The following is a 27750-nucleotide window of genomic DNA, read 5'->3' as shown; positions in this document are numbered from 1 at the left end:
TATACCAAAATCCCTGGAACTAGGTAATTTATAAATTATGGATACTTATTTCTTATGGTTCTGGAGGCTGGAAAATCTAAGATCAAAGCGCCAGCAGTGTCTGTGTCTGGCGAGGGCCTGGTCTCTGCTTTCAGGAGGGTACCTGGTTGCTGTGTCCTCACATGGCAGAAGGCAGAGAGAGGGACAGAAGGGCAAAGGGCGTATCTCGTTCCCCCAGCACCCATATGGTCACTATTACCTTCATGAGGGCACATCCCTTCCCTGGCCACCTAAAAGTATTTTTTTTTTTTTTTGAGGCATGCCTCGCTCTGTCACCCAGGCTGGAGTGCTGAGCACCATCCTGGCTCACTCCAGCCTCGACTAACCAGGCTCAAGTCACCCTCCCACCTCACAAAATTATTTTATTTTTATAGAGGCAAGATCTCTCACTATGTTGCACAGGCTGGTCTCAAACTTCTGAGCTTAAGTGATCCTCGTGTTTCAGCCTCCCAAAGAGATAGGATTAGAGGTGTGAGACACCACACTAGGCCAAAACATCTTATAAGGACACTAATCCCATCATGAGGGCCTTACCCTCACACTTCATCTAAACCTCTCAAAGGCCCCATCTCCTGGGAGGGGAACACCAGTCAGTCCATTGCGTCTCCTTTACCTGGCGGACCCCTACCTCTTGCTCTAATTCTGCTTAGGCATCACTTCCTCAGGAAATCCTTGATTAAGCACATCATATCCCCCACCGCTTCACTCTAAGGTGACAACGCGGGCTTGAATTCATATTTCGTGCTTACCTCCTTCACGGCACTTGTCTGTTTTTTAATTATCTGTTTCTGGTCTGTTTCCCTAATGGACTGTGAGTTCCTTGACGGCATGGGCTTTGTCTTATTCAACGGTGTACTCCTAAGCCCTAGAACACGGCTTGACCCATGGTAGGCAATTAACGATACTTTTTGAGTGACTAGAACAAAAAGTATTGACCTCCTTAATAAAAGAAAACCTAGAACCTTCAAGGTTGACATTGGCCTTCGCGTAGCCCAATCAGGGCGCTTTGCCCTTGCTGCAGAGGCCCAAAGGACGCCACGCGGCTGTTGCCTAGTAACCATCACCGGAGGGAGGCAGCCAGGGTCGCAAGCGCGCCGCCGGCGTCCAATCAGGACCTGCATTCCGGTAGCCAATAGCAGCTTCGGGAGCCGCTCACCTAGAGCTGACTACACTTCCCGTCACGCCCCGCTGCCTGGGGCGGGGCAGCGGCCGTAAAGCTGTTCGCTCGGTACGACGCGAGTCCCAGCTCAGCGCCTCTCCCGGGTCCGCGGGCGCTACCGCCCCCCGACGTGAGAGAGCGAAGTTCTGGGGCCGCGCTCCCTCCCCGCCTGGGCGCCCACCCCCTCCGGGAGCCCGGGTCCCCGGGGCGGTCGCGGCGGCTGCATCGTCAGGCCAGGCCGCGGGGGGAGGGGGCGGCACGGGCCTCCGAAAGCGGGGCCATGGAGCCCAGAGAGTCGGGGAAGGTAGGACTGGAAGGCCCCGGGGCCGCCCGCTCCCTCCCGAGGATCCCAGAGCCTGGCTCGGGAGAGGCGGGTCGGGTCGGGCGGAGGCCCAGCAGACTAGCCAGGCTTGCGGGGAAGGACTCACCGGCCCGCCCCCGGGAGGGTGGCAGAGAGGAGCGGACGTACCCGTTCGTGTCTTCGCGTCCTCCCCGCGCTGGCGAGCGGCCGCTGGATCGATGCTGGGTTGGGTGACCCCCGAGTGAAGCGAGGCGGGGGTGCTTCCTGTTCCCCCCACCCCCGCCTGCGTTTTCAAGAGGCCTTGCTTGTTCAAAGGCTTGGAGTCTGGATTGGACGCTAGTGGGAGCCGCAGGGTGGGCCGCTTCAGGGCTTGGGCCTGCCTAGATCCTTCTTCCCAAGATCCCTCCCTCCCTCTTTTCTCCTGCCCTGAAAAGAGAGGGCATCTGGCATGCTTTTTGCCACTTCTCTTTCTAGGTTATGTACTTCATGGAGTATCTGGGCGTTGCTTAGAAGCATGTGTCATAAATTGGCTTTGAGTTGGAAGAAAAAGTGGAGAGAAAGTGCTTGGTGGGTAGAATTCAGTGGGTTCGACGGGCTTGCCAGCGCTTCCAGGCCGTGTCAGCAAAGACCAGTGTGGTTGTGGGCACATTAGCCTGGAGACACTGGCAGCCTCTTGGGACTAACATCTTTCTGGATGTTGTTTGCCGCCAGTTTCTCGAGGATTGTTTGTTATTTGGCACAGAGGAGAATTCTCTCAACAAACATTTTTGACTGTTATTGAGTACTTTAAAAAATTGTCCATTTAATAAACATTTGTGATCTGTGATTTGCATTGAACGAGATGGTAGAAGTCTGAGGATAAATAGGAAATCACCACCTTTCTCAAGCAGTTCTCCTGCAGTTTTCACTTCGATAACTTGGACACGCCTGAAATGGTTGTCCCACCAGAAGAGAGAAAGGATAATGAGGTTCTTCTTTTTTTGAGATGGAATCTCGCTCTGTCACCAGACGTGCAATGGCGCGATCTCAGCTCACTGCAACCTCCACCTCTGGGTTCAACCATTTCTCCTTCCTCAGCCTCCGTAGTAGCTGGGGTTACAGGCACGTGCCACCACGCCCAGCTAATTCCTGTTTTGTTATCAGAATTAACCAGACAAATCGCTCCATGTTTTGTTTTTTAGTAGAGACGGGGTTTCACCATGTTGGCCAGGATGGTCTCCATTTCTTGACCTCGTGATCCTCCCACCTTGGCCTCCCAAAAGTGCTGGGATTACAGGCGTGAGCCACCGCACCCGGCTGATAATGAGGTTCTTTTGATGCTGAAGTTTTTCCTTGGAAGACTAGGAAGGATTCTGAATTTCAGAAGAGGTGATTTCTCGCGTCTTTTGCATCCTCCCTCCACTCCACAGGCTACAGTGATGCATTTTCCAGACACGGCACCTACAGGGTACACAGTCCAAGACCATAAATGCTCAACAGAACCCAAGCAAAGATGGAGCTTGTGGACCTTACCCTTTAGAAATATCCCCAGATTGGTTTACATTGAACCTGAATTTGAATAAAGAGGAGCAAAATGTAGGGGGAAGGCTTATAAAATATTGGAATTGATATTGGAATTAGTGATTTGAGGATGATTTCCAAGCTGTTCTGCTCCGTCGTAGGCTCTCTTAGCCTTTAATGGGAGAAGAGAGAAATACAGTCACGCGCTGCATAACAAGGTCTCCATCAGCAGGGCTCTCACGAACAGTCCCCCTGAGACTACGGTCAGGCTGAGAAGTTCCTATCACCTGGTGACATCTTCATGATCCTGACCCTGTGTAGGCTTAGGCTAATGTATGTGTTTCTATCTTAGCTTTTAACAAAGCTTAAAAAGTAAAAAGTAAAAAAGATTTAAAAAACAAAACCATATAATTCGAATATTAAGAAAAACACTTTTTGGTTGGCAGAATGGTTTGCTAGAAAATAAATAAAAATACAAAAATATTCAAGGAAAAATATTTTTGTACAGATGTACAAAGTGTTAAGCTAAGTGTTATTACAAAAGAGTCAGAAGCTTGAAAAATTAAGTTTATAAAGTAAATTACAGTAAGCTAGGGTCAATTTATTATTGAAGAAAAAAAAATGTTTAATAAATTCGGCATAGCCTAAGTGTGTTTATAAAGTCTACAGAAGAATTCAGTAGTGTCCTAGGCCTTCACATTCTCTCACCACCCACCTGCCGGCGCAATCACTCATTCACTCACCCCCTCAGGGCTGTTTTGTGGTCTTTATTAACTAAAAGCCATCTTGGGCCATTGGATTGATATCCCACACTGAGCGTAGGATATCTTGCCTGTTATCGGCAGAATAATGGATAAGGTCAGACTTTTCCCTATCATGCTCTGTCCCATGATCCTGTTTTGTTTTCTTCCCAACCCTTATCGCTAAAAATTCTCAGGCTTATTTATTTATTTACATATTTGTTGACTTGACTGTTATATCCCCGGCTACAACAGTGGAGCAGTTACTGGCACTTAATAGGTTCTCAGGAAGGAATGCTCACAAAATAGCATCACTCCAGGAGCCTTTTGCTGCAAGGTGTGTGTGCTCTAAGGAACACTTTAGCCCGACACCTCACCTGCCTCCTAGGAGACTCTTGTTGATGCCCCCAGAGAGAAGTCTCTGTGTGTACTTGTTTCTGTATGTATTCGTTGCCTCAGCGTTTCTGGTTCCTGACCCTCTGTGTCTTTCCTGTACAAGTGACTGATACTCCTTTTTCATTTTCCTCTGAACATGGTTCTGTTATTGCACTTACATCTTAGTTGTGTGTCACCTCCTGATAGATTTTAATCTCGTATCTTTGAATCACCATGCACCAAGCACAAACACTTAAGTAATAAATGTGTTTCGAATGAAAAAGTGAATTAAGTGCCTGTAAAATCCTTTCCATATAACGTGGTGGGGAGAAGGGTGGTGGTGATGAAGGAAGTTGTAAAATCAACCAACCAGCATAGATTACCTGAAGGCTGGACTCTAGGAGGGATATAAAGCCTTCCTTGCTCAGAAGAAGGATAAACGCTTGGGCCAGGTGGTTAGGAAATCTTGCCTGAAAGAGAACGTGAATCGTGACATTATGGGTGGATGGATCCTAAGTTGGTGGGAGGAAGTGGGCAGTCAGGATCTAAAGATTGGGAGTGTAGAGAGAGGAAAGGTGTGAGGTAGGTTGGGTGATTGCAGTGATAACGAATCTGGCTGGAGGAGACATTCCCAGTGAGGCGATGCATAGAGCTGAAGTTAGAAAGTGGGTCAGATTCAGACTGAGGGGACTTTGGTGCTAGACTGGGAAGTCAGACAGCTTTACCCTGTAGAGAGTGGGAACCACTAAAATAGAACGTCGGGAGATATTCTTTGCATTACACATAGATGAGGAATTCCTCTTATTCTTGCAGATTTGTGTTTTCTTTACATTGCAGTCACCTGGAATCAGAAGGCTCTTGCCATAATACTGCTTAACAGAAGTACCAGGTGTTAGTGTTATCACTCTTGCTGGGAAGACATTTTATTATGGTTGTCTGTGCTCCTCAGGTGGAGTGTGGGTGGAAAGTCTCTTAAGTGCCGAAGCAGGAGATTGAAGCCTAGGCCAGTTCCTGCTTAGTAAATAGAATATAGAAAGAAGAATCTAGTTAGGAATAAGTAGCGTGAGTGATTAGATATTAGTCTTATTGAATATTAAGCCTTGATTAAAGCCTTCTTGTACTTTATGCATGATGATCTAGGAACTTCGGGTTGCTATGGTCAAGGACTGCTAGGGGACACTATGGAATGCATAGAGAATACCCTCTGGACCCAGCAGGGCTGGACCCTGCAGTGGAGCTAATGTGATAGGGCCCTTGGCCTTTATTATGCTCACCTGTGCATGCCCAGGAAGGATGGGCATGAATAGGGAGCCTGGCTGTCCTTCGTCACAAGTGTTTTCACCTGTCCCAATCTAGCCAGGTTGCCTTCCAGTCCTGGGATACAGCAGTCATCCCGAATCTGCCTTCAGCTTAATCTTGGGGTTCTCTTTGATGCTTCCCCACATTGGCTCTCCCTAGGGTGTATCTCATGGAGACTCCTTTCCTGTTTGACCCCTTTCTTTTAGGGGAGGCTGTCTTCCAATAGCCTTTTGGAAATACTTCATTTTGTTTGGAAGACACTCCAGAGCAAATAGTTATTTAATCATACATATTTGGCAGTACAGTTCCATTTTTGTTTTTAAAACTGTTCATACATATTCATAGACTAAAGACTGGGAGGTTATATACCAAATGTTAACAGGTTCTCAGGAAAGAAGAGTAATGAAAAGCAGTTCTTTTTCAGTAAAAGGAATGTGGGTGACCTGAATACATTTTTTTCTGCTTATTTCTATTGCCCAAATTTTCTGCAGTCAACGTGAGAAAAACCCACTATAATAGTGAGCAGTGAGAATGATATATATCATTTTCCTCAAGAAATGTCTACTATTGAGGTTAAAATAGATATTTCACCTAATTTAAATGACATGCTGCTATTTCCCAAAGTTATATTTCTTTGGAGTGAGAAATTTGTTTTTTGTTGATAATTTTATTGATTTATTTTTTATTTCTTTAGGTGATGTTTTCATGGTACAAAACTTAAAAGGATAAACATATCTCCTTTTTCTGATTTCTTTTTCTTTTTTTTTTTTTTTTGAGACAGAGTTTTGCTCTTGTTTCCCAGGCTGAAGTGCAATGGTGAGACTTCAGCTCACCAAAACCCCCTCCTCTCGGGTTCAAGAGATTCTCCTGCCTCAGCCTCCTGAGTAGCTGGAATTACAAGCATATGCCGCCGTGCCTGGCTAATTTTGTATTTTTAGTAGAGACGGGGTTTCACCATGTTGGTCAGGCTGGTCTTGAACTCCCTACCTCAGGCGATTCACCCTCCTGTGCCTCCCAAAGTGTTGGAATTACAGGCGTGAGCCACCATGCCCGGCCTGATGATTTCTTTTATAACATTTTGTTTCGTGGCTGCAGTATCTTACCTCTTCGATGGTATAGCTTGATGTTAGTTTTTTTTTAAGTTTTTTCTCCATGCCTCCCCACCATTTCCTTAGCAACCCCCGCTTCTCCTCATACCTCCCATCTGTTTTGGTCTCTGTAGTCCCTGTTAGATCCTTTCCCCAAGCATCTGGTAGTCCAGTCTGCTAACACTTAGCAAAGATGGAAAATCTAACAGCTCTGTGCTCATGGGGGTGGGGCTTATCAGCTGGAGCCTCATGTAAAGGAACCTGGGGAGGCATTTGTTGGGGGCACAGCCCTCCCCTAGTTCTTGTTCCGTTGGGGTTAGAGAGTTCCCTTGCTGGAAGATGCTGAGCCTTTGAGGATGCAGGGCGTACCTTGGGTGGTTCTTCAGTTGGCCCGCTGCCAGGCGAGGATTTGATTTTCTTGGATCTGCTGAGTGACTGCTTTTTCATCTGCTTCTTGGTTTCCAAGATCGTGTTACTGTTGGCTCCTTGTTGTGCCTCCTATTATAGTCGGGGTTTTGTTTTGGGAAGGGGGTCTTTTAAATTCATGGGGAATGAACAAATTAAATGGGCTTGTTTAATCTGGTATCTTAATCTGGAACTCCTGCAAACACTTTCTGAACTCCCCAGCCCACAGAGCTCCTTTACAAGCCACGAGGGCCATAGATCTCAGCCCCAAAGTGTTGCCTGTTTTCATCATCGACTTCATTCACACACATAGTTCTAAATGACTTTCAGCTGTTTCTAGAAATCAGCCACATCTTCCTAAGTGAAGATTTACCACGTTTAAGGTTCCATGAAAGAATGTACCCTGAATTGTTGCCCAGCCCCTGGCTGAGAAGTAACGGGTGTGTGAGAGGCAGATGAAGAGCACGTGGGGAGAGGACAGAGAGTCTCCTGAGCCGGCCTCCTTCATGGGTCGGTTTCGTTTCAGTGCATGGCACTTCCCAGAAGAAACGAGTCTTGTTCTCACTGTGATCTGTACCCAGGTGGTGAGAGGTGGGGTGTGGGCCATGCACATAAATTGACGACACCCCTCTCCATGCAGGGGAGCCCTCAGGTGGGCAGGAACACTTGTGGAAGATAAATCTAAGGAAGAGGCTGGTACTTAACAGCTGTCATTTTCCTTTCAGGCTCCTGTGACATTTGATGACATCACTGTGTACTTACTCCAGGAGGAATGGGTGCTGCTGAGCCAGCAGCAGAAGGAGCTCTGTGGTTCCGACAAGCTGGTGCCACCGTTGGGTATGGAGGCCCATCTACATCCCTGCCGCTGTCGATCTAGATCAGCATTCCCAACCTCATCTGGGTCAGGAATATAGAGACCGTTTTCTGGAATCCAAGCATTTGTCTAGGCATCTTCACCACCTGTCTGCTCTGTCCCGTATCTACCATAATTGCATGCTAATCCACACATCACCCTTTCTCTCCTCACCTTAAAATGGTCAAGAGAAGTGGGGCAATCTGGCAGACCTGGGCTAGACTCCTGGATCTGTCTCCTGGTGCCTCGGGATGCCCCAAGGGGCCAGGAGGGAAACTCGGCCTGCACATCTGTGAATCGCGTAGGACGCTGGAGTCAGAAGCAGTGGTGGAAGAGCATTGCATTTGCAATGTGGAATCTGGTCTCAATCCCAGCTCTCCACTGGATACTTGAGTGCCTTTGGCTTTTTTAAGCCTTAATTTCCATCTTCTTAGGGTTGTTGTAGAGATTTAGTGAGATAAAACAGTTAAAACTTTGCATAAGTAAGGGTATTTTTCATCTCTTCTAATTTTTGAATGCTCTTTCCTCTGATTCTTTGGGTAGACTTTCTGCGCCAAGGACAAAGGTGGTTGGTTGTGTTTCAGCATGTGTGTACACATGTGCACTGTTTGCTGATTGCAAGTTGATGACTGTCTACCATGCCTTTCTTATTTCACTTTGGCCCCTGTGTAAGTCATGGTAGGGGCAACAATCTCCTACCAATCTTTTGTGGATAGAAGGATTGCAGCTGGGGTGAGTCGTCTTGGGTCTGCTAAAAGTGTTTGAAAACCACTGGTTCTTCCAAACCAGAAGTTGCAAAATAGCAGCTCACGGGCCAGATATGGCTCACTGCTTGGAGTTCTGTTTGGTTTTTTGGCTTTTGTTGCTTTTGTTTGGCTTCTTAAAAATATTTAAGTAAATTGCCAATATTTAGTCATTGGGAGTCTCCACGTAAGAATGTGGATTTCTGGCACCTCTCGGCAAACGGGATGATGTGGCAGTCCTTCTGCAGGTGAACAGCTGCTGTTCCCTTACACAGGGTTACGCCTTCCAGGTTGCCACAGCCCCTGCACCTGGCCTGGTTTCCTCTGTTGTATTATCAGGCTGGCCCCTCTCAGCATTTGGGTTTCTAACCCATAGTTTTTATACCTGTTTAGCCTTCCCTGTGCCCTCAGTCCTTTCTCCTAGTCCCCTGTTCTGTTAGGGGGCTCATAAATATCTGAGTTGCTAAACCACTGAACCACTGTGCCGAACCATCAGGACTCCTACCTCCTCCTTGGCCCCTATGTCACCATGCTGAGAGAGAGTCGCAGACAGATACCTCCTTCGTGTTGTGACCTGGAGCCAGGCCCTCATAGTGCTTTTCTCTCTCTTTTTTTTTTAAACTCAGGACCAACTGTTGCCAACCCTGAGTTGTTCTGTAAGTTCAGGCGAGGGCCACAGCCATGGCTTGGCAGTGTCCAGGACCAGAGGAGTCTTCTGGAGCATCACCCAGGTGAGTGTGGACCTGCACCCAGGAGCGGGCACTTGGCTGGAGAGGGAGCAGGGGCGGCCCCAGGACTCCAGGCTCATCCTCTGCCCTTCCTGTCCTCCACCAACTGACACTGCTGTTCTTCCAGGAGTCAGCTTATTAATATGTAAATGTACACACTGCCCCAGTGTCCTTCTCCAACCTCTCATCCCCCGTCATCTTATTTCTACCCAAGAGAATTTGTTTATAATTAGTATAAGTTCCATGAAGACATGACTTTATCTTATTTACTACCATATTGCTAGTGTTTAGAACAATACCTGACACCCAGCAGTTGCACAATAGGTAATCACTGAATGAATGAACAACTGTCTGCTAATTTCTAGGGATTTATCTTTTTCCTTTTTTTTGAGACGGAGCCTTGATCTGTCGCCCAGGCTGGAATGCCATGGCGTGGCCTCGGCTCACCACAAACTCCACCACCCGGGTTCATGCGATTCTCCTGCCTCAGCCTTCTGAATAGCTGAGGTTACAGGCGCCTGCCACCATGGCCAATTTTTGTGTTTTTAGTAGAGATGGGGTTTCACCATGTTGGCCAGACTGGTCTCGTTCTCCTGATCTCATGATAGGCACCCCTAGGCCTCTCAAAGTGCTGGGGGGTTTATCTTTTCTTTCCTCTTTTGATAAGACCCTCCCGTTCAGGGCTTGGCTTAGCCCTTTACAATCTTGTCATTATGTAAAATAACTGACTTAACCCAGCCCCTCCTGTGGGAGAAGAGAGAGGTGGGGAACAAGATCCCATATGAATCAAATCACAGAAGTTTGTTTTCCCTTGTGATTTCTCTCAGATAGACCACAAGACACTCCAGACAGCTTTGTGACTCTGTAAAGTATCATACAGACAAATTTGTTTCATTTCATTTCTCCTTGCTTGGCTCTTACTTTGAGCCTTCTGACTCCTATTAACCGCTTCATGCCCTTACAGTTTTGTAGACTAGTCTGTTGGCCTGGCATGAAAAATGTTGAGTCCTTGGCCACTGGGCGTTGGAACTTATCTTGGTGCATAAGAAATGGCTCCACAGGAGTTACAGTATTTTGAGTTGCATTTCATCTAAGGAGTGAGTAAAGAAGAAGAAAGATCTTAGTGAGGTCATGAGAGTCCTCATCTCTTTGAAGGGTTGTGGTATAAGAGGAATTAGGCTTGAGTTTCTCTTGAGGACTGAGTCAGCATCCAGTACTTTGATGTAAAAGTATTGGAAGATAGATTACAGCTTAAGGAGAGCTACCTGGGGACCAAAACTGCCTGCCCAGAAGGCAGATAACTCTCTTCCCCTGGAGTCGCAGTGTGTGGCTTTAATGATCTTTTTTAAATCCTATATTCTATTATGTCAGTGTTCTTATCCATAAATAAAATTTGACTCCTGAAGATTGTACCACTGTCTTACATTTCACAGATTAAATTGCAAAGATTTTGGCCAGTTGTATCTGTCCTTTAAATTCAAAGAGCAAAAGGGACGGGGAGGGTTCTGTAAAGCCATCTCTTTGGCTTTCTTCTGGATTAGGTGAGGGAAGGGTCTGCAGACTTGGCCGGAACTAGAAGAAAATTCAGGTGTATGTGTATGCTTTCTGCCTTTCATGTTTGATGTACCTCACAGCCCCGGTGGCTCTAACTGTAGGATTTTAAAGCAGATCCCTTCTGTCCCTTTTCTCTAAAGGAAAAAAACAGATGGGCTACACGGAAGAAATGGATGTGCAAGGTCCCACCAAGGAGAGTGGACAGTGCCTGCCACCTCAGAAGAAAGCCTGCCTTTCCCACCTCAGTATGGGGAGTGGACACATCGAGGGAGACTGGGCAGGAAGAAGCAGGAAACTCCTGAAGCCCCGATCCATACAGAAGTCATGGTTTGTGCAGTTTCCATGGCTGATTGCAAATGAGGAGCAGACGGCTCTGTTCTGCTCTGCTTGCCGAGAATACCCCTCCATCAGGGACAAGCGGTCAAGACTGATAGAAGGTTATACAGGACCATTCAAGGTGGAGACTCTCAAGTACCACGCCAAGAGCAAGGCCCATGTGTTCTGCGTCAATGCCTTGGCAGCAAGGGACCCTGTCTGGGCAGCCCGGTTCCGGAGCATCAGAGACCCACCTGGAGATATCCTGGCCAGCCCGGAGCAGCTCTTCACCGTGGATTACCCCATATTCTACCCACCAGGGCCTCTGGGAGGCTTTGATAGCATGGCTGAGCTCCTGCCAAGCTCAAGAGCTGAACTAGAGGACCCTGGGGGGAGTGGAGCAATTCCTGCAATGTATCTAGACTGCATTTCAGATTTGAGGCGAAAAGAAACCACTGATGGCATCCACAGCTCCTCAGATGTTAGTATTTTATGTAATGATGCAGTAGAATCCTGCATTCAGGTAATACGTTTATAATGATTGCTGTATCTTACAGAGAAGGATTCTATACTGAGAACAATGTGTATCCATGGAGATGATGAACAAAAGCATAATAGTGATAACGCACTGCAAACATCATAATGTTAGCATATACTAACGTGTATCATGGACGAGGCATTGTTTTAGATGCTTTACATGTGTTATCTCATTTAATTTGGACAACAACCCTATTACTATCATCTCCTTTTTTTGCAAATAACAAAACATACTTTGTGAGATAGAACATTTCTACTTCTGTTATAAAGGAAACAATAATCTTTATTCAGAATCTAAAATAAACATAGATCTCAAGAAATAGGCTGCAACCACGAAACAATCACAGAGCTCTTAGTATTTAACTTTTTTTAAGAGTCAGGGTATCATTCTGTCACCCAGGCTGGACTGTGGTGTGATCATAGCTCACTGCAGCCTTGACCTCTGAGGCTCAAGCGATCCTTCCCACTCAGCCTCCCAAGTAGCTGGGACTACAGGTGTATGCCACCACACCTGGATGATTTTTTAGTTTTTGTAGGGATGGGAATCTCGCTATATTGCCCAGGCTGGTCTTGAACTCTTGGGCTCAATCAAAACTCCCACCTCAGCCTCCCAAAATGCTAGGATTATGGGTATGATATGCCACACCTGGCTAGTATTTTTAAAAACGTTAACTTTAACTTTGGAGTCATGTTGCACTTTTAAACATTGCAGTTTTTCACACGTGGTGTTTGATGTAATGTTTCTAATGTTGCTGCGAGGCCGGTAGAGCAAGTGCTATTAAACTCATCGTGTTGGAAGAAAACTGAGGCTTCGGAGGAAGTGACATGTCTGGGGTCCTAGCGATCCTGTGGTCAGTGCCAGAATCTGCCCACAGTCCTGAGCTCCCAGCCCAGTGCTTTCCTTCCATTCCCTGCAGCGCTGCTGGGCGCTAAAGAACTCTAGTGCCCACCTAAGGGTTCCTTTGTAGTTACTGAATGCTTTGGGAAGTTGTCCTCTAAGGAAACTATGTTCATTGGAAGCTTCTCCAGTTCTCACCTGTTGCATAGAAGTAGAATTTTGCAACAAATCATTTTTAACTCCCCTCCAGGAGTCCCATGAGAATAGCTCGGAGGTTCCTCCTTGAGCTGACATCATAAGGAATCCGGCTCAAGTTTGTAAATTCTCAATTTTCCAAAATCCAGAAAAACAGCATAGCTCATTTCTTTTCCTGTTCCTGATATTTTTTAGTATTAGAAGCGAATGAACAGATGTAACCTTTTATCATCTGAACTCCTTTAGCAGTGAGGCATTGTAAACCAGTCGCTGGTCATAGCATCGTTAGCTTTTTGACCACCTCTTCATTCGCATCCCGTTGGGAAATCTTAGAGGTCCTCCTGAAGGCACACAGTCACCTTTTAGTTGTAGTGAACAGAAGGCAGCTCTCAGGACTGGCGACAGCATGCAGTCAGACGCTCTGCCCGGCTGCCCATTCTTTCCACACACTTTCTTTCCGCCCAGGGGATTCTGGGGTCTGACCGAGTCTCACTTGGTTTTTACCTACTGATTCTGGGCCTCCTGAATTTGATTCTTTGACTTTCAATGTATAAATTAATTCCTCCAAGTGCATCTGGGCCTCTTGGTGAGCTTCCCAGGAGAAATGGGGCTCCGAAGGCCCCAGAAGTGTCGCGTGGGCGCCTGGCTCGTCAAGTGGTGCTGAGCGGCCGCTGCTCTTTGTTCCAGGACCCTTCTGCAGAGCGGCTGTCGGAGGAGGTTCCTGTGGTGTTTGCGGAGCTGCCAGTAGTGTTCGAGGATGTGGCGGTGTATTTCACCCGGGAGGAGTGGGGCATGCTAGACAAGCGGCAGAAGGAGCTGTACAGGGACGTGATGCGGATGAACTACGAGCTGATGGCATCCCTGGGTAAAGACGCACTGAGACTCTTATTCGCCATCCTCATTTGACTCAGGAAGCCCACAAAGACAGCTGGGGCTTGTGGTTATCTTCCCATCCCTGCCCTCCCATGCATAGGCAGAGACCAATCCTGTCTTTGCACCTCAGAACTCCCCTGCTTGGGGTAACTGTGCTTTATCACCTTCTCATCCACCCACCTGTCCATCCATTTGTCCCTCACCAGACATTTTGGAGTACCTCCTATGTGCCAGATGAGCACGGCCAAGCCACGTCTCTGCTTCCAAGGACCTAGCGCATTTGTGGGAGAGACAGACATTTTAATAAGAAAACATAAAATAATACAGTCTCCCACAAAAGAGCTTCCAGAAGAGTAACCAGTGCTACTGATAAAGAGAGATTTGATTTCCTCGGTGTTGGCGGGAGGGATCAGGAAGCCTTTATAGAGTAGGAAATGTTTTACTTGAGTTCAAAACCAGGTGGACCAAAAGGAGGAAGGGCATTGACCCATGATGGCGGGGATGGCCTGGCAGAGCCACCCCTATCTGTGCAGCTCAGGGCTGAGGCTCCTGCATTCGGGCCAGGTGCCAGCAAGGGCAGCCTTCAGGACGGGGGGCATGGGGTTTGGACCTTGGAGTAGAAAGAGGGCAGTGCTTATTACTCAGGATAGTGCTGTCCTCTCCTGCATCTGCTGTTTGATCTTCTCTTTGCCTCTTTCTGGCAGATCAGCAAGGTTCTTATGAAGCACCAAGATGGAAATACAACTTTTTTTTTGGAGACAGGGTCTCGCTCTGTCACCCAAGCTGAAGTACAGTGGCATGATGCTGGTTCACTGCAACCTCTGCCTCCCGGGTTTAAGCAATTCTCCTGCCTCAGCCTCCCAAGTAGCTGGGACTACAGGTGTGCGCCACCATACCTGGCTAATTTTTGTATTTTTAGTAGAGACGGGGTTTCACTCTGTTGGCCAGGCTGGTCTCCAACTTCTGACCTCAGGTGATCCACCCCCTCCCCTCCCCAGCCTCTCAAAGTGCTAGGATTATAGGCGTGAGCCAGCACACCTGGCCAACTCTTCATCTTACACAGCTTTTACGTATTTCTTTACTAACATACATGATAACGGAAACCTTGTACAACAGGCTGTTGTAGGTGCCTTAGGAGTTCCAGCAGCCTGTGTTGTGACTTCTGCAAAACAGGAAATAAGAAAGTTTGTGACTTGATTGATGTCATAGCCCCTCGTGTTACCGCTCTTTCAGGTGCAGCTAAGATCTGGATTATTTTCTAAACATTCTTGACTTACATACATGTTTTTACCATTGTTGATAATTTTTAAATGGCTCCCCAGACATTCAGAAAGTGACTTGAATTATTTATTTTGTGGTGACAGGTTTTGCTATCGTGCCCTAGGTTAGGAGTTTCCGTTCAAAGAGCATCACTGCCCCTGCCGTGCTGAAAAGCAGTGAGAGTGAGGGCAAAATTGACACCTCTTTTAAAAATGGGTACCCTCTTACAAAAAGTTTGGTTTTCTTTTAAAGTAATGGGCACTGGCGACTCTGTTTCCCTCTGAAGCCCCTGGACGATGGTGAAAGTACCAGGCACGCAGGGAGAGCTGGCCAGGATTGTTTAGCCTGTGCCCATTCCTTCAGGCTTTGTGTTTCGAGAGAGCATGCTCTAAACATTTTATCATTTTCTTTTTCATGTACATAAATTAGGCAGTAGGGAAATCTTAGCTAACTAGGGAAATTAAAGTCTTTAAGTTTTATTTGGATGAACATAAAATGTCATCAGAGGGAAGGGAACTCGTTTTCCTTGAGGGTCAGAGGCAGGAATCAGACAGGCTTTCTAGGGGTGGGCCTGGTGTCTCGGGTTGTCCGTGAAATTTAGACAGGTGTAGGAGTCTAGAAATTGAGTTGCACGTGTGTGATTCCTTTCAGTTACTTTAATTGGGTCTCTGGTTATCCTTTATCCCCCAGTTTCAGCAGTTCTTCGTGTTTGAGATATAAAAGCATCTTCAGGAGCCTGGAGACTACAGGCAGGGCCTGGCATAAGCTATTTGTATGTTTAAAAGTGACCTTTTAAAAGGCATCAAGCCAACAACTGGGTTATAAAGTAGTGTTGAAACATAGTGGAGATTCTCTAATTGTTATTATTATTATTTTTACTTTGGCTAGTTTTTCTTTTTTAATTTCCCGTAACTTTACCCTCCATAACAAACGCTTTAGGAGTTGAAAACCAAATATTATTTTGCATTATCATTTAATTATTTTTTGTAAATAGAACACAAAACTGGCCGGGCGCGGTGGCCCACACCTGTAATCCCAGCACTTTGGGAGGCTGAGGTGGGTGGATCATGAGGTCAGGAGTTCAAGACCAGCTTGGCTAGCATGGTGAAAGCCCATCTCCACTAAAAATACAAAAATTAGCTGGGCATGGTGGCGTGTGCCTGTAGTTCCAGCTACTTGGGAGGCTGAGGGAGGAGAATCTCTTGAACCCGGTAGGTAGAGGTTGCGGTAAGCCGAGATTGCACAACTGCACTCTAGCCTGGACGACAGAGTGAGACTCCATCTCAAAAAAAAGAAAAATGACAGTCCCCTGTCCCACCTTTCTCTTTTATGAAGTCCTCTTCCCCAGAAACTTGTAGCTGTTTCTTCCAGTAATTTGCTGCATTATTTCTAAATAACGTATGTGGACATAATCTTAGAAGCGATGGACTCCGCAGGATGTGCTCATGAAACAGCTGCATCCTCCAGCTCACATCTGAGCATGTCAGCCCTGGGGCCCCTTTCTTTCTCACCCTCTGGGTTAAATCTAGGCAGGGCCCAGAACTTTTTCTTGTCACTCTCAGATAACATAAAATCTTCCTGGTCTAATTTCAATGAGTGTAATGCCCAGTACAAAGCTCTTCAAAAGTGTCCTGATCCAAAAAAGACAGAGAAAGCCTGGCAAACTGCCACAATTCAAGGAGACTGAAGAGGTGTGACAACTTGAGTGCATGCTGCTGGGACAGATGCTGGGCTGTAGAGACATTTTGGAGACAAGGGGAGAAATTTAGTGTGGACTGTAGATTAGATAATACTATGATATTGGTGTTGAGCTTCCTGGTTTTGATCATTGTAACTCTGGTTGTATAAGATACCTTTGCTTTCTGCTGCCCCATTTCAAATGACTGCAGACTTATGTATTACCTCACAGCTCTGCAGGTCAGGAGTCCAGGTGGGCCTGATCAGGTTCTCTGCTTAGAATCTTAGCCCAAACCAAGGGGCTGGCCAGGCAGGCTCCTGTCTGTAGGCTCTGAGCTCACTTAGACTGTTGCCAGAACCTAGCTCCTTGCCGTTCCCTTGCTGCCTGTCAGCAGGAGCATTTTCAGCCCAGGGGCTGCCCTTGGGTGCTTCCCTATGGCCGCTCCATGCTCAGGCTGGCCGCAGTGTGGAATCGTCATGTGCCTTGAGGCTCTGACTTGCCAGCTGAGAACAGCCCCTGCTTTGAAAGAGCTGTGTAATTAGGTCGGGTCCACCTGCTAATCTCCCTTTGCTGTGCAAGGTAATGTGATGACAGCATGACCTCTCATCCTGTTCAGCATTCCCTCACCTCAAGGGAAAGGGGTCAGGCCAGGGCCATGGCCCTGGAGCCCATGTTCGAATCCTGCCTACCACCTATTTGAGGGTCCTTTTTGTTGGGTAATACAAAGTATTTAGGAAAAAAGTGGCATGCAAGCAATTTACTCTCAAATGGTTCAGAAAAATATTGTAGTGATATGTGTGGACCCAGCAAGAGCGTGTGCCTGTGAGCTCACAAGCCTGCTGGAACACATGGGGCGAGATGTCAGCAATTGGAGTTCCTTGTATTATTCGATCTTCTCTGTAAATTTGACATTGTATCTAAAATTTACCAAAAGGAAAATTTAGGAAACAAAAGCGCAGTCTCTGTGTAGTAGTAGAAAATCTGGACTCCATTTAACACTCAATTCTTGCCTTACCAGCCTCAACCTGCTGCAGCTATAGAATCTGGACCCCTGCCATAGGAAGAAGGGCTCCTCTTCTCCCACCCCTGCTGGTTTCAGAATTTCTGACTCATCCTCGGTGGGAATGGCATGATGGGTGGGTGGGGGAGGTGAAAGAAAGGTTTCACTTGACACATAATCTGACACCAGCCACTTAATAAGAGCTGTGGTCCTTTAAAGCTGGTTCTTTGGGCGTGTTTGTGGGTTCCGCAATACCCCCCACAGGCCCTGGGATCCTCTTGCTTGCAGTTGAATGGACATGGGTAAACGTCTGCCCTGGCAGCCTGTCCCATGTAGATTCCTTCACAGGGGAGCATCAGAGCAGTAGCCAGCCGCCGTGAGCAGGCCCCACAGACAACACCAGGCCTCTTCTCATTTCCTGTGTAGCCCACATCTGAACCATGGAAGCATCTTCAGACCCTGTGCTCTGACAGACCTGGAGTGTGGGCCGTTCCCGATACGGCCTCCTCCAAGGCACCGGCAGCCTGTGGCTGCTTTAGTCATAAGACTAAAGGGGTAACCAGGCCTGAACTCATGGCTGCTCACAGCTTCCAGCGATACAGGTCAGGTTAGGGGAAAGGGCGCACCCACTGCTCCCACTGCTCCCCATAGTCAGGGAGAGAGGCTCACAATACCCTTGACAACGCTTTCCAGAAACATCCCTGGTGCCCTACTTCCTGGCTTCCTCAGTCTCAGCTGTGTGACTCTTCCTTATGGGTGCGGGCTAGAGCCACTCCCCCCCCACCCCCACACTGGGCCCTCAGCCATTCTCTTTCCAGGTCAGATGTCCGTGTCCGGCTTTGGAACTCGGAAGAGCTGGCTCCTACTTTGGGGGGCTTTGCCAGAGCAGGCAGAATCACACTTTCACAGCCTGTTGCTTGTGTTTATTGTATTCCCGCTTTATTGATTTTAGATACTCTGTATTGATTCCTACTGTGGAAGATGGAGATACGGCCCTGTTACATCACCTGGGCCCCACTTCTCTTCTCTCCATCCTCTCAGAACAGGTACATCACACTTTTTTGGTTAAATTAGTATAAATTATTTGCCCAGTTATGATGATGTGTGATTTGCTGTTGAACAAGGGGGTGTAGTGTGATGGTATTTCCTGCGCTGTAGGACCCTTCCCCCTGGAATTGGAAAATCTTTTCTTCTTTTTTATTTTTCTCACTTACTGTGCCCTCATCAATTCCTTCCAGACTCTCCAGTGGAATTATAAAACTCCTCTGAAGAGGCTTTTCCCCGTGACCGGACATCCTGTGACCTCTCCGTTTCATTCTTTCTCTGGAGACTTCGCTCACAGAGCCTTCCCCTCCCCTGCTCTGTCTAACCTAGGTGCCTTTAGGCTTGCAGCACACCTGTGGCCTGAGATGTGCCCCTGTCTCCCCCGTTTCCTGAGTCTGTCTCATCTTTCGTGGTTGATGTCTTCATTTTGTTAGTGCACATTTTCCAGTGGCTTCCTAAGGAAGGGTGCAGGGGAGGCCTTCTGTGATGCAGCCTATCTAAGAATGTAATATTGGGGTTCAGGGGTACCCCCTCAGTTCCCCTCAGAGGACATTTCTGCAGGTTCTTGGCCAATCACTCCCCAAGAATGAGTGAGGAGACCATGGCACAGTGCACAGTAAATGCCGGACTTAAGAAGTGTTGTAGAAAGTGATTTTATTTAGGTAGAGAGAGAAAAAGGAGAAGGAGAGAGAAAGAAACAGCTAAGTCTCACACTGAGTGAGAGAAAGAAAAGCCTTTCCCACACTGAGTGAGAAGGGTTCCCAGAGTGGGAAAACCAGAGAAGGAAAGCTCCTCTCACACGGAGTGGGAGAATCCAGAAAGATGGAACCCAGGAGAGGAAAGCAGCTTCCACACTGAGAGAGACACATGCAGCTTAGGAGAGGAAAAACAGCTTCCACGACAGAGTGTTTGTGGAAGGGGACCCAAACATGGAGTCCAAAGGGGTGTGGGAGAAGGGGACTTTTAACCTAGGAGGAGCCCCCCACCTTCTCTAAGACGCCTGGCCAATGAAAGGAGTTCCTTAGAACTTCCACTGGGGTGATTGACTCTTAGTTTCTTCCCCTGCCCTCGAAATTTAAACATAAACTGTTAAATCTCTTAGATGGAGAGAGATGGGAGAGGGGCATGGTGCTGGGAAGTTCTTGCCCTAGAAACTACGCCCCCTTGTGGACCTTGAAAGCGAACACATTCCCTCAAAAACACCCATATTCTTCCCTCACGATTCAGTGATAACTTGGTTGGACATAAGATTCTTGGTTGGAAATACTTTTCCTCAGTGTTTTGAAAGCATTGCCCCTTTAGGTTTTACTGGTGCTGTTGAGAGCTCTAGTGCCTTCGTATTCCAGAATCTTTGAACATGACCTATTTGTTTTACTCAGAAAGCTTTTGAAATTGATTTTGATTTTCTCAAATTTGTAATGATGTGCCTTGATGTTTTATATAAAGTGTGTTTTAAATCTTTTGTTTTGGGTATCTGGTATTTCCCTTCCATGTAGAAACTTGTCTTATTCCTGTTTGGGGAAATTTTCTTGTATGATTTCTTCCTATCTATTTTCTCTTTTCTTTCTTCCAGAAACTCCTTCCTATTAGTTTGATATTGACTTCCTGGATTGAGCCTCTGGTTTTCTGTTTATATCTTTTTCTCCTATTTTCTGCTTTTATATTTTCTATACTACTTTCTTGGACATTTCCTCCATTTTATTTTCTAACAATTCTATTTATTATTGAGTTTTTAATTTTTTTATTCTAGTGGGTTTTTAGTTTCTAAAACTTTTATTGCCTCTTTCATGAATGGCTGTCATCACTTTTCTCACTGGCAATATTAATTCTCATTATTTGGAAGTTTTGTTTTGCTCCTTGCTCTATCTCAAGTTCTTCCAAACTTTTTCCTACTTGTTTTGGTTTCTCTCTTTTATGTTAGAAGCTTTTCTTAAATAATTATTTCTAGGTTCATTCCTGTGTAAGAGTAAGCCTTTAAAAACTGACTGGAAGCTCTGTGCATGGCTGGGAAGATCAAGAGTAGGTTCTACTTTTCACTGTAGGGTGATCAGCTGTAAACCCAGATGTCTTACTAAAGAACCCACAAAAGTCAGTATCCATAGATCTTTTGAGGGGAGAGAGAAGGGCCATTCCATTTTTCTAAAGAAAACACTTCCCGTTTCCTGTTTGGAGGGTGTGATAAGCCCAGCCGGCATTCTTGGAGTCGAGCAGTGCAGCCCTCAGTCCATAGAGGCGACTCGATCTCCCTGCTTTCAGTACCATACCGCCCCTTCACCTTTCCCTGTATGTGGTTTCTGGGATCTGAAGCTTTTCTGGGTAAGTTTTTCTGTAGACTAAGCCTCTCTTCTCCTCTGGGGTGTGGCAGTGCTGTTTCCTGGAACAGGTGAGGGGACCGGGGATTCAGCAGATTTCTGTGCAGACTTTGAGCCAGTCCCCTGCTCCTGCCCATTCCCCACCCACCACCTTCTCCTGCACCTGGTGCCTGCAGTTTCTGAATCTTTCTGGGATTCTGTGGTACTAACCAACTTGATTCTCCTTGTTAACCCCTCTGCAGGCACTTGGTGTTCAGCTCTGTTCGTTTCTCTTTTGTCTCCTTTCCTTCTTCCAAAATTGGAAGCTCCAATTTTTCTCTTGGGCTTATGCCTCATTTTGTTGTTATTATTCCTTTGCATATATCCTCCTTAAAATGTCTCTAAATATCTCATTTAGAGACATTTTAAGGAGGATATATGTTCAATCTAACACACTTTAGTAATTTACTTTTTATTTTTATTAGTAATAAATATGTAGATATTCTCACACACACACACGTATCATTATATATATAAAGATATTCAAGTGATCCAAAGATAAGTAGTGGAAACCAACCTCCCTTTCCCTTTGCCCTTCACTTCCTCCCGGGAGCACCCATAGGCCCGGTTGCTTGTGTGGCCTTCCACAGAAAGTTTATGCACATAGTCACATAGACACACACAAAAGCATGATGTAGATAGTGATGGATTTTATTTTCAATAGAGGAAACGGTTTATTCGCATACCCCTGAACAATATTTCTATTTAAGTAAAGTGCTTAATCCAAAGACGCAAAACTCTTTTAGTCAGATTTCAGGCTCCATTGCAGGTGGTAGATATTTTGGGGGGCCCTCCATGTGCCCATTTCAAAAACCTATGTAGTTGGTCACCTGTACAAAGGCCAGCTGTGATGGGGGCACATGGGTGGGCCAGCTGTGGGTGGCACCTTCCACTTCTGATGTGGCTGCACCAACCCCCCCCACCCCCCCGCCCCGCAACTGCCTTCTCTCTCCTGCTTAGTCCCTGTGTTTCTTCCTGTTTCCACCCTTCCCACTCTGGTGTGTATGGCTGGACTGTGACTCCCGGGGCTGGCCTGTGGGTCTGAGGAAGTCCCATCATAGCAGAGGCATGCCCCTCCCCTGACTGCCTCTTTGGCACCCCGGGTGTGCGCTCAGCCTACCCCAGCCCACCAGGCATTTTAAGGAAAGAATGCGAGACACCTCTGTATTTCAGGGGCCGAGTTTAGCTTGAGGGGGCTACTCAACTTGGCCTCAGCAGTGACATCAGCATGATTCTTCATCTCTGCAACAGGACCTGCTGCTGCCAAGCCGGACTTGATCTCCAAACTGGAGCGGAGGGCTGCACCCTGGATCAAGGACCCAAATGGGCCAAAGTGGGGGAAAGGTCGTCCTCCAGGTGAGTCTAAACCTATAGCGTTCTGAAGGGCACGTGCCAGGGTGGCCATGATGAGTCACACAGCATGAGTTCAGCTGTGCTCATCAAACTGGGGCCGATAGGGCACCAAGCCTGGCAGGAAGCCCTGGGCAGACAAGATGAATAAGCAATGAACCCTGCCCACAGAGTGCAGAGTAGTCTGTGAAACTGGGAAACAACAGGTCCTTTTGTAAGAAGGGCTGATAGGGGCTGTGGCAGAGCTGGTGGGAGCAGGTCCGTGGGGACACTGGTCTCAAGGAGCCAGGGGACCCAGAGGTCTGTGAGCCTCTCATCCCTTCTCCCTCCTCCTCTGTGCTCAGTGACAGCACCGTTTTTGTGAGAATTCGTTGTCTTGCGTGTCTCACTCAATCAGTAACGTCTTTGCTTGTAGCTGCTGCACATAGTTCTGGACCTACTTCTTTCTGAGGTGCATAAGAAGCCTTGGCAGGTGTTTAACCTGTTCCATTGTGGAGCCTCACAGGAGGCTGAAAGCCACCTGCTTATCCGACAGCCCCTATGTCCCCAAGGCGGTTAATTGAGCTTATTGGCATCTGGTGTCACATGATCCCAGGGTAGCTGCATGGATAGGGTGGTGCAGGTGCTGGTGAAAGAACCCACAAGGATTAGCAACAACTCTGGGGGAGCCAGATTGACTTTCCCAGATAAGAATAGGAGAGGGTTTAAGTGGACACCAGTAATGATCTCTAGAAAGAAGGACTGCATTCATCCTCTCTGCTTTGCTTAATGGATACTTACTAATTTGGGGGTGTCTTAGCTGATAGACGACTGCAGAGTTCTGGGTAGCAGAACCAAGCATGATTGAATTTTCCCAAAGGGAACAAGAAGATGGTGGCAGTGAGAGAGGTGGACACACAGGTCTTGGCTGCGGACTCCGTGCTGCTTCCAGCCTCTCCCGTGGAGGCCCATGCCTCCTGCTGCAGTGCCGGCTTTTGTGAAGGAGACGGAGATGGACCTAGGAGAATCAAGAGGACGTACAGGCCCCGTTCCATTCAGAGGTCATGGTTTGGGCAGTTCCCATGGTTGGTAGTTGACCCCAAAGAGACCAAGCTCTTCTGCTCAGCCTGCAAAGAAAGACCTAATCTCCACGACAAATCATCTCGGTTAGTCAGAGGTTACACGGGGCCTTTTAAAGTGGAGACTTTAAAATACCATGAAGTCAGCAAAGCGCATAGGCTCTGTGTCAACACAGTTGAAATCAAGGAAGATGCCCCTCAGACTGCCCTCATTCCGGAGATCTCCAGTGACCTCATGGCCAACATGGAGCACTTTTTCAATGCTGCCTACTCCATCGCATACCACTCAAGGCCCCTGAATGACTTTGAGAAGATCCTAAAGCTCCTCCAGAGCACTGGGACCATGATACTGGGCAAGTACCGCAATCGCACAGCATGCACTCAGTTCATCAAGTACATCTCCGAGACGCTGAAGAGGGAGATCCTGGAGGACGTGCGCAAGTCTCCCTGCGTGAGTGTGCTGCTGGACAGCTCCACCGACGCCTCCGAGCAGGCCTGTGTGGGGATTTATATCCGCTACTTTAAGCAGATGGAGGTGAAGGAGTCCTATATCACTCTGGCCCCTCTCTACAGTGAGACAGCAGATGGGTACTTCGAGACCATCGTTTCTGCCCTGGATGAGCTGGACATCCCCTTCCGGAAGCCTGGCTGGGTGGTGGGGCTGGGGACTGATGGCTCAGCCATGTTGAGCTGCAGAGGAGGCCTTGTGGAGAAGTTCCAGGAGGTCATCCCGCAGCTGCTGCCTATCCACTGCGTGGCCCACCAGCTGCACCTGGCCGTGGTGGACGCCTGTGGGAGCATCGACCTGGTGAGGAAGTGCGACCGGCACATCCGCACCATCTTCAAGTTTTATCAGTCCTCAAACAAGAGGCTGAACGAGCTGCAGGAAGGTGCAGCAGCTCTGGAGCAGGAGATCCTCCGCCTGAAGGACCTGAACGCCGTGAGGTGGGTGGCCAGCAGGAGGCGCACACTGCACGCCCTGCTCGCGAGCTGGCCCGCACTAGCCAGGCACCTCCAGAGCGTGGCGGAGGCTGGGGGCCAGATTGGGCACCGGGCCAAGGGGATGCTGAAGCTCATGCGTGGTTTCCACTTCGTCAAGTTCTGCCACTTCCTGTTGGACTTCCTGAGCATCTACAGGCCTCTGTCTGAGGTGTGCCAGAGGGAGATCGTGCTGATTACAGAGGTGAACGCCACGCTGGGCCGGGCCTACGTGGCCCTGGAGAGCCTCCGTCACCAGGCGGGGCCCAAAGAGGAAGAATTCAACACCAGCTTCAAGGACGGGCGGCTCCACGGCATCTGCTTGGACAGACCGGAGGTAGCGGAACAGCGGTTCCAGGTAGACAGGGAGAGAATGGTCCTGACGGGAATAGAGTACCTCCAGCAGAGGTTCAGTGCAGATCGACCGCCACAGCTCAAGAACATGGAGGTGTTTGACACCATGGCCTGGCCGAACGGGATCGAACTTGCCAGTTTTGGGAATGATGACATTCTCACCCTGGCCAGGTATTTTGAGCACTCCCTCCCAGCAGGATACAATGAGGAGGCTCTGCTGGAGGAGTGGCTGGGCCTGAAAGCCATCACCCAGCACCTCCCGTTCTCCATGCTCTGCAAAAATGCCCTGACCCAGCACTACCGTTTCCCCCTGCTGAGCAAGCTCATGGCCGTGGTGGTCTGTGTGCCCGTCTCTACCTCCTGCTGTGAGCGGGGGTTCAAGGCCATGAACCGGATCAGGACTGATGAGAGGACCAAGCTCTCCAGCGAGGTGCTCAACATGCTCATGATGACGGCTGTGAACGGCGTGGCCGTCACAGAGTACGACCCCCAGCCCGCCATCCAGCACTGGTACCTGACCTCCTCAGGCCGGCGTTTCAGCCACGTCTATGCCTGCACCCAGGTGCCAGCCCACTCCCCTGCAGGTAAGTAGCCGAACTCCCCCAAGTCAGGGAATCTTGCCCTCCAGCCCCATGCTGAGCCACAGGCCAACAAGACAGGACTGCGGATCCCTATGGAGCGTCTGTCACGAGCCCACCCATTTGCTAGGCCAGTGGGTACTAGACGCGTGACGTCTAGTACCAGGAGTTTGCGCCCCTGCCAGGGATATGACACACATGTGCTCTAGGTAGCAGGGCTTAGTGCAGAGTGTGCATTTCCAGAGCCTGTCTGCCCTGGTGACTGCTGTGCTGTCTCTGCCCCCACCTAGCTGTGTGGCCTTGGGCAAATCTGTCCCTTTATGCCTTAGTTTCTCATCTGCCGAGTGAGTTGTACCTGGAAAGCACTCAGGACAGTGCCTGGCAGGTGGTGCAGATGGTACTAGTTAAAGGTCAAGACCACTGCTGGGAATAGGAGAGGGTGACCAGCCCCAGGCAGCGCCATCACATTCTAAGTGGGCTGTGTAGACTCGGCTGTGCGGGACTCTCGAGAGGGAAGAGGTCAGCCTGGCTGTGGAGGAGCTGAGATGTAGAGGAGATGGTGAGGCTTTCAGGCAGGAATTGCACAGGGCAGGGGAGAGCAAAAACAGCCTCGCTGGAGCGGGGGGCTTGGGCCAGGGACTTGCTTGAGGGGGAAGCGGTATTAGAAGGGAGGGCAAGTCACTGAAAGCCATAGACAGGAAATTTTCTCTCTTCAAGTAGTCTTTTGAAAACCATAGATGAAACACATTCTTTTTTTGCGGTGGGGAAAATAATAATAATGATAAAAAAGAAAACCAAAGCAAAGATGCGAGCCGTTGGGGTTCTGCACACCACTCACGGCCACCTGACAAGGACGGAGCAGTGTTCCCTCTCCCGGCGTCTCTAGCTGGTCTCCTTCCAGCTGGTGCTGCTCCAGCTTTCACCTCTGAGTCTGTGGCCATCAGAAAAGGGACTGGGTCTCAGGGTTGACAGGGGCTCTCTGTAGGAAGCAGGGTGGCCCTGGAGCCACAGCAGGGCAGGTAGGGAGGAGAAGAGACCCCTCACTGATAAGAGACAGGGAGAGCCAAGCGGGAGGGCTGGGCTAGCCCATCACCTGGGCGTTTGTTGAGGAAGTTGCTGTGTGTCCAGCCCTGTGGGTGTGAAGGAGAAAAAGAGGATGACAGGTGTGCACTTGTGCAGGTTACTCTTTCCACAGGGACAATGGGACCAGCACAGATCGGTCCAAACACTATCTGACTGCACGCTGAGGCCTCCTTCCAGGCAGGGCTCTCAGCCTTGGCACCGCTGCCATTGGGGGGGGTTCTCGGCTGGGGCCCCTCCCGTTCATGGTGGGAACTTGAGCAGCATCCCTGGCCTCTACCTGTTAGGTACCCACTGGATACCAGTAGCATACCCCCGTCTTGTGACAACGAAAATCATCTCCAGACATTGCCAGATGGCCCCTGGGGGACAAAATCACCCCCAGCTGAGACCCCTTGTCTTAGGAGGAAAGAATGAGCAGAGCAGGCATAGAAGGGAGCTGCAGTGAGCAGTAGCGGTCCCGTCTCCAGTCTGTTCTGCCAAGCTTTCTTCACCAGACAGCCCCTGGGAGAAGTTGGATGTGGAAGATGGTCTCTGTAGGTTGGTCTAATTGCCTTCTTCTTCCTCCATCACAGGCGCCAGGCTCAGGAAGGGGCAGATGGGAGCCCTATATGCGGAGGGGTCCGGGACCCAGAAGCCACCCACCCTGCCTTCCAGGGAAGCAGTGGAGGTACTGAAGGACTGCATCATGGCGCCTCCCGAGAGCCTGCTGTACCCCCACAGCAGCCAGGAGGCCCCCAGCATGTCCTGAGGGACAGGGAGTCCTTGATCACGGGGACGGTTCTGCAGGACCTAGACTGCTCTCAGCTCTCCCACTGGCAGGGATGCTCTCTGAGCAGCAGGAAGTGGGCAGTGGCGTCTGGAGCGGCAGGGGCATTAGGAGGTGCATGACCTGTTTCCTGAGACCCCGCTCAGCACAGCCATGCCTCACGCAAGTGTGCCAGAAGGTTCTTACCGCAAGTTTGTTTTTAAGGTGCTCCAGAAAATAATCCCATCATGAAAGGTTTCAGCCCCTATTGTGGTGGCAAGAGGACTGTTGTGGTGTGGAGACTGTTGGACATCCCTGGGGAATGTTCCAGGGAGGCTGCCCACAGCCTAAGTGGGAGGAGGGAAAGGCCAGTTTGTTAGAGGTGGAGGCTGACCCACTGCTCCAGGGACAGCTGGCCTGGCCCCAGAGGCTTAGCTCTGCGACTTCCCACCCTGGCTCCTGCAGCAGAAGCAGTGAGGCCTCGATCTGGCAGGGAACTCTACCTCTTCCCAGGGCTTCCTTTAGGATGAAAAAAATCACAAGCCCTTTGCACACAACACCCAAGAAAGGTTCTCTTCCTGCAGCTCCAGATGGTGGAGCTGGGGCTCTCCTGGCAGGGGGCCTGGCGCTTCCCGTATTGCCAAGCCCCGTCTGACCCGAAGCATGCCTGGCCGGGTTTCCTCACCAGAGGATGGGTCCAAGCTGGAGTTGGGAGGCTTGGGATGCAGC

The 27750-nt window shown here is 48.8% G+C and overlaps 1 protein-coding gene across 1 annotated transcript; it reads left to right on the top strand.

Moving 5' to 3' along the window:
- Positions 1 to 1241: 1241 nt before the first annotated feature.
- On the top strand, positions 1242 to 27265 carry ZNF862 (zinc finger protein 862). Its single transcript, XM_017520877.2, has 8 exons — positions 1242 to 1502; positions 7632 to 7743; positions 9129 to 9233; positions 10925 to 11622; positions 13357 to 13534; positions 22127 to 22231; positions 23085 to 25199; positions 26849 to 27265. The coding sequence occupies exons 1-8, from the start codon at positions 1479 to 1481 to the stop codon at positions 27022 to 27024; spliced, it is 3513 nt and encodes a 1170-aa protein (XP_017376366.1). The 5' UTR covers positions 1242 to 1478; the 3' UTR covers positions 27025 to 27265.
- The last annotated feature ends 485 nt before the right edge of the window (positions 27266 to 27750 follow it).

This window comes from Cebus imitator, unplaced genomic scaffold (assembly GCF_001604975.1).
Source record: "Cebus imitator isolate Cc_AM_T3 unplaced genomic scaffold, Cebus_imitator-1.0 Scaffold20, whole genome shotgun sequence".
NCBI lineage: Eukaryota > Metazoa > Chordata > Mammalia > Primates > Cebidae > Cebus > Cebus imitator.
The sequence above is the reverse complement of the archived record's forward strand: the minus strand, read 5'-3'. Positions and strand labels throughout refer to the sequence as shown.

What these genes read in the sequence shown, in the direction of transcription:
- ZNF862 (XM_017520877.2), top strand. Translation starts at nt 1,479, where the DNA reads ATGGAGCCCAGAGAGTCGGGGAAG. An exon ending in AGCCCAGAGAGTCGGGGAAG is followed by an intron (nt 1,503 to 7,631) that starts GTAGGACTGGAA and finishes TTTTCCTTTCAG; the next exon opens with GCTCCTGTGACATTTGATGA. An exon ending in GCCAGCCCACTCCCCTGCAG is followed by an intron (nt 25,200 to 26,848) that starts GTAAGTAGCCGA and finishes CCTCCATCACAG; the next exon opens with GCGCCAGGCTCAGGAAGGGG.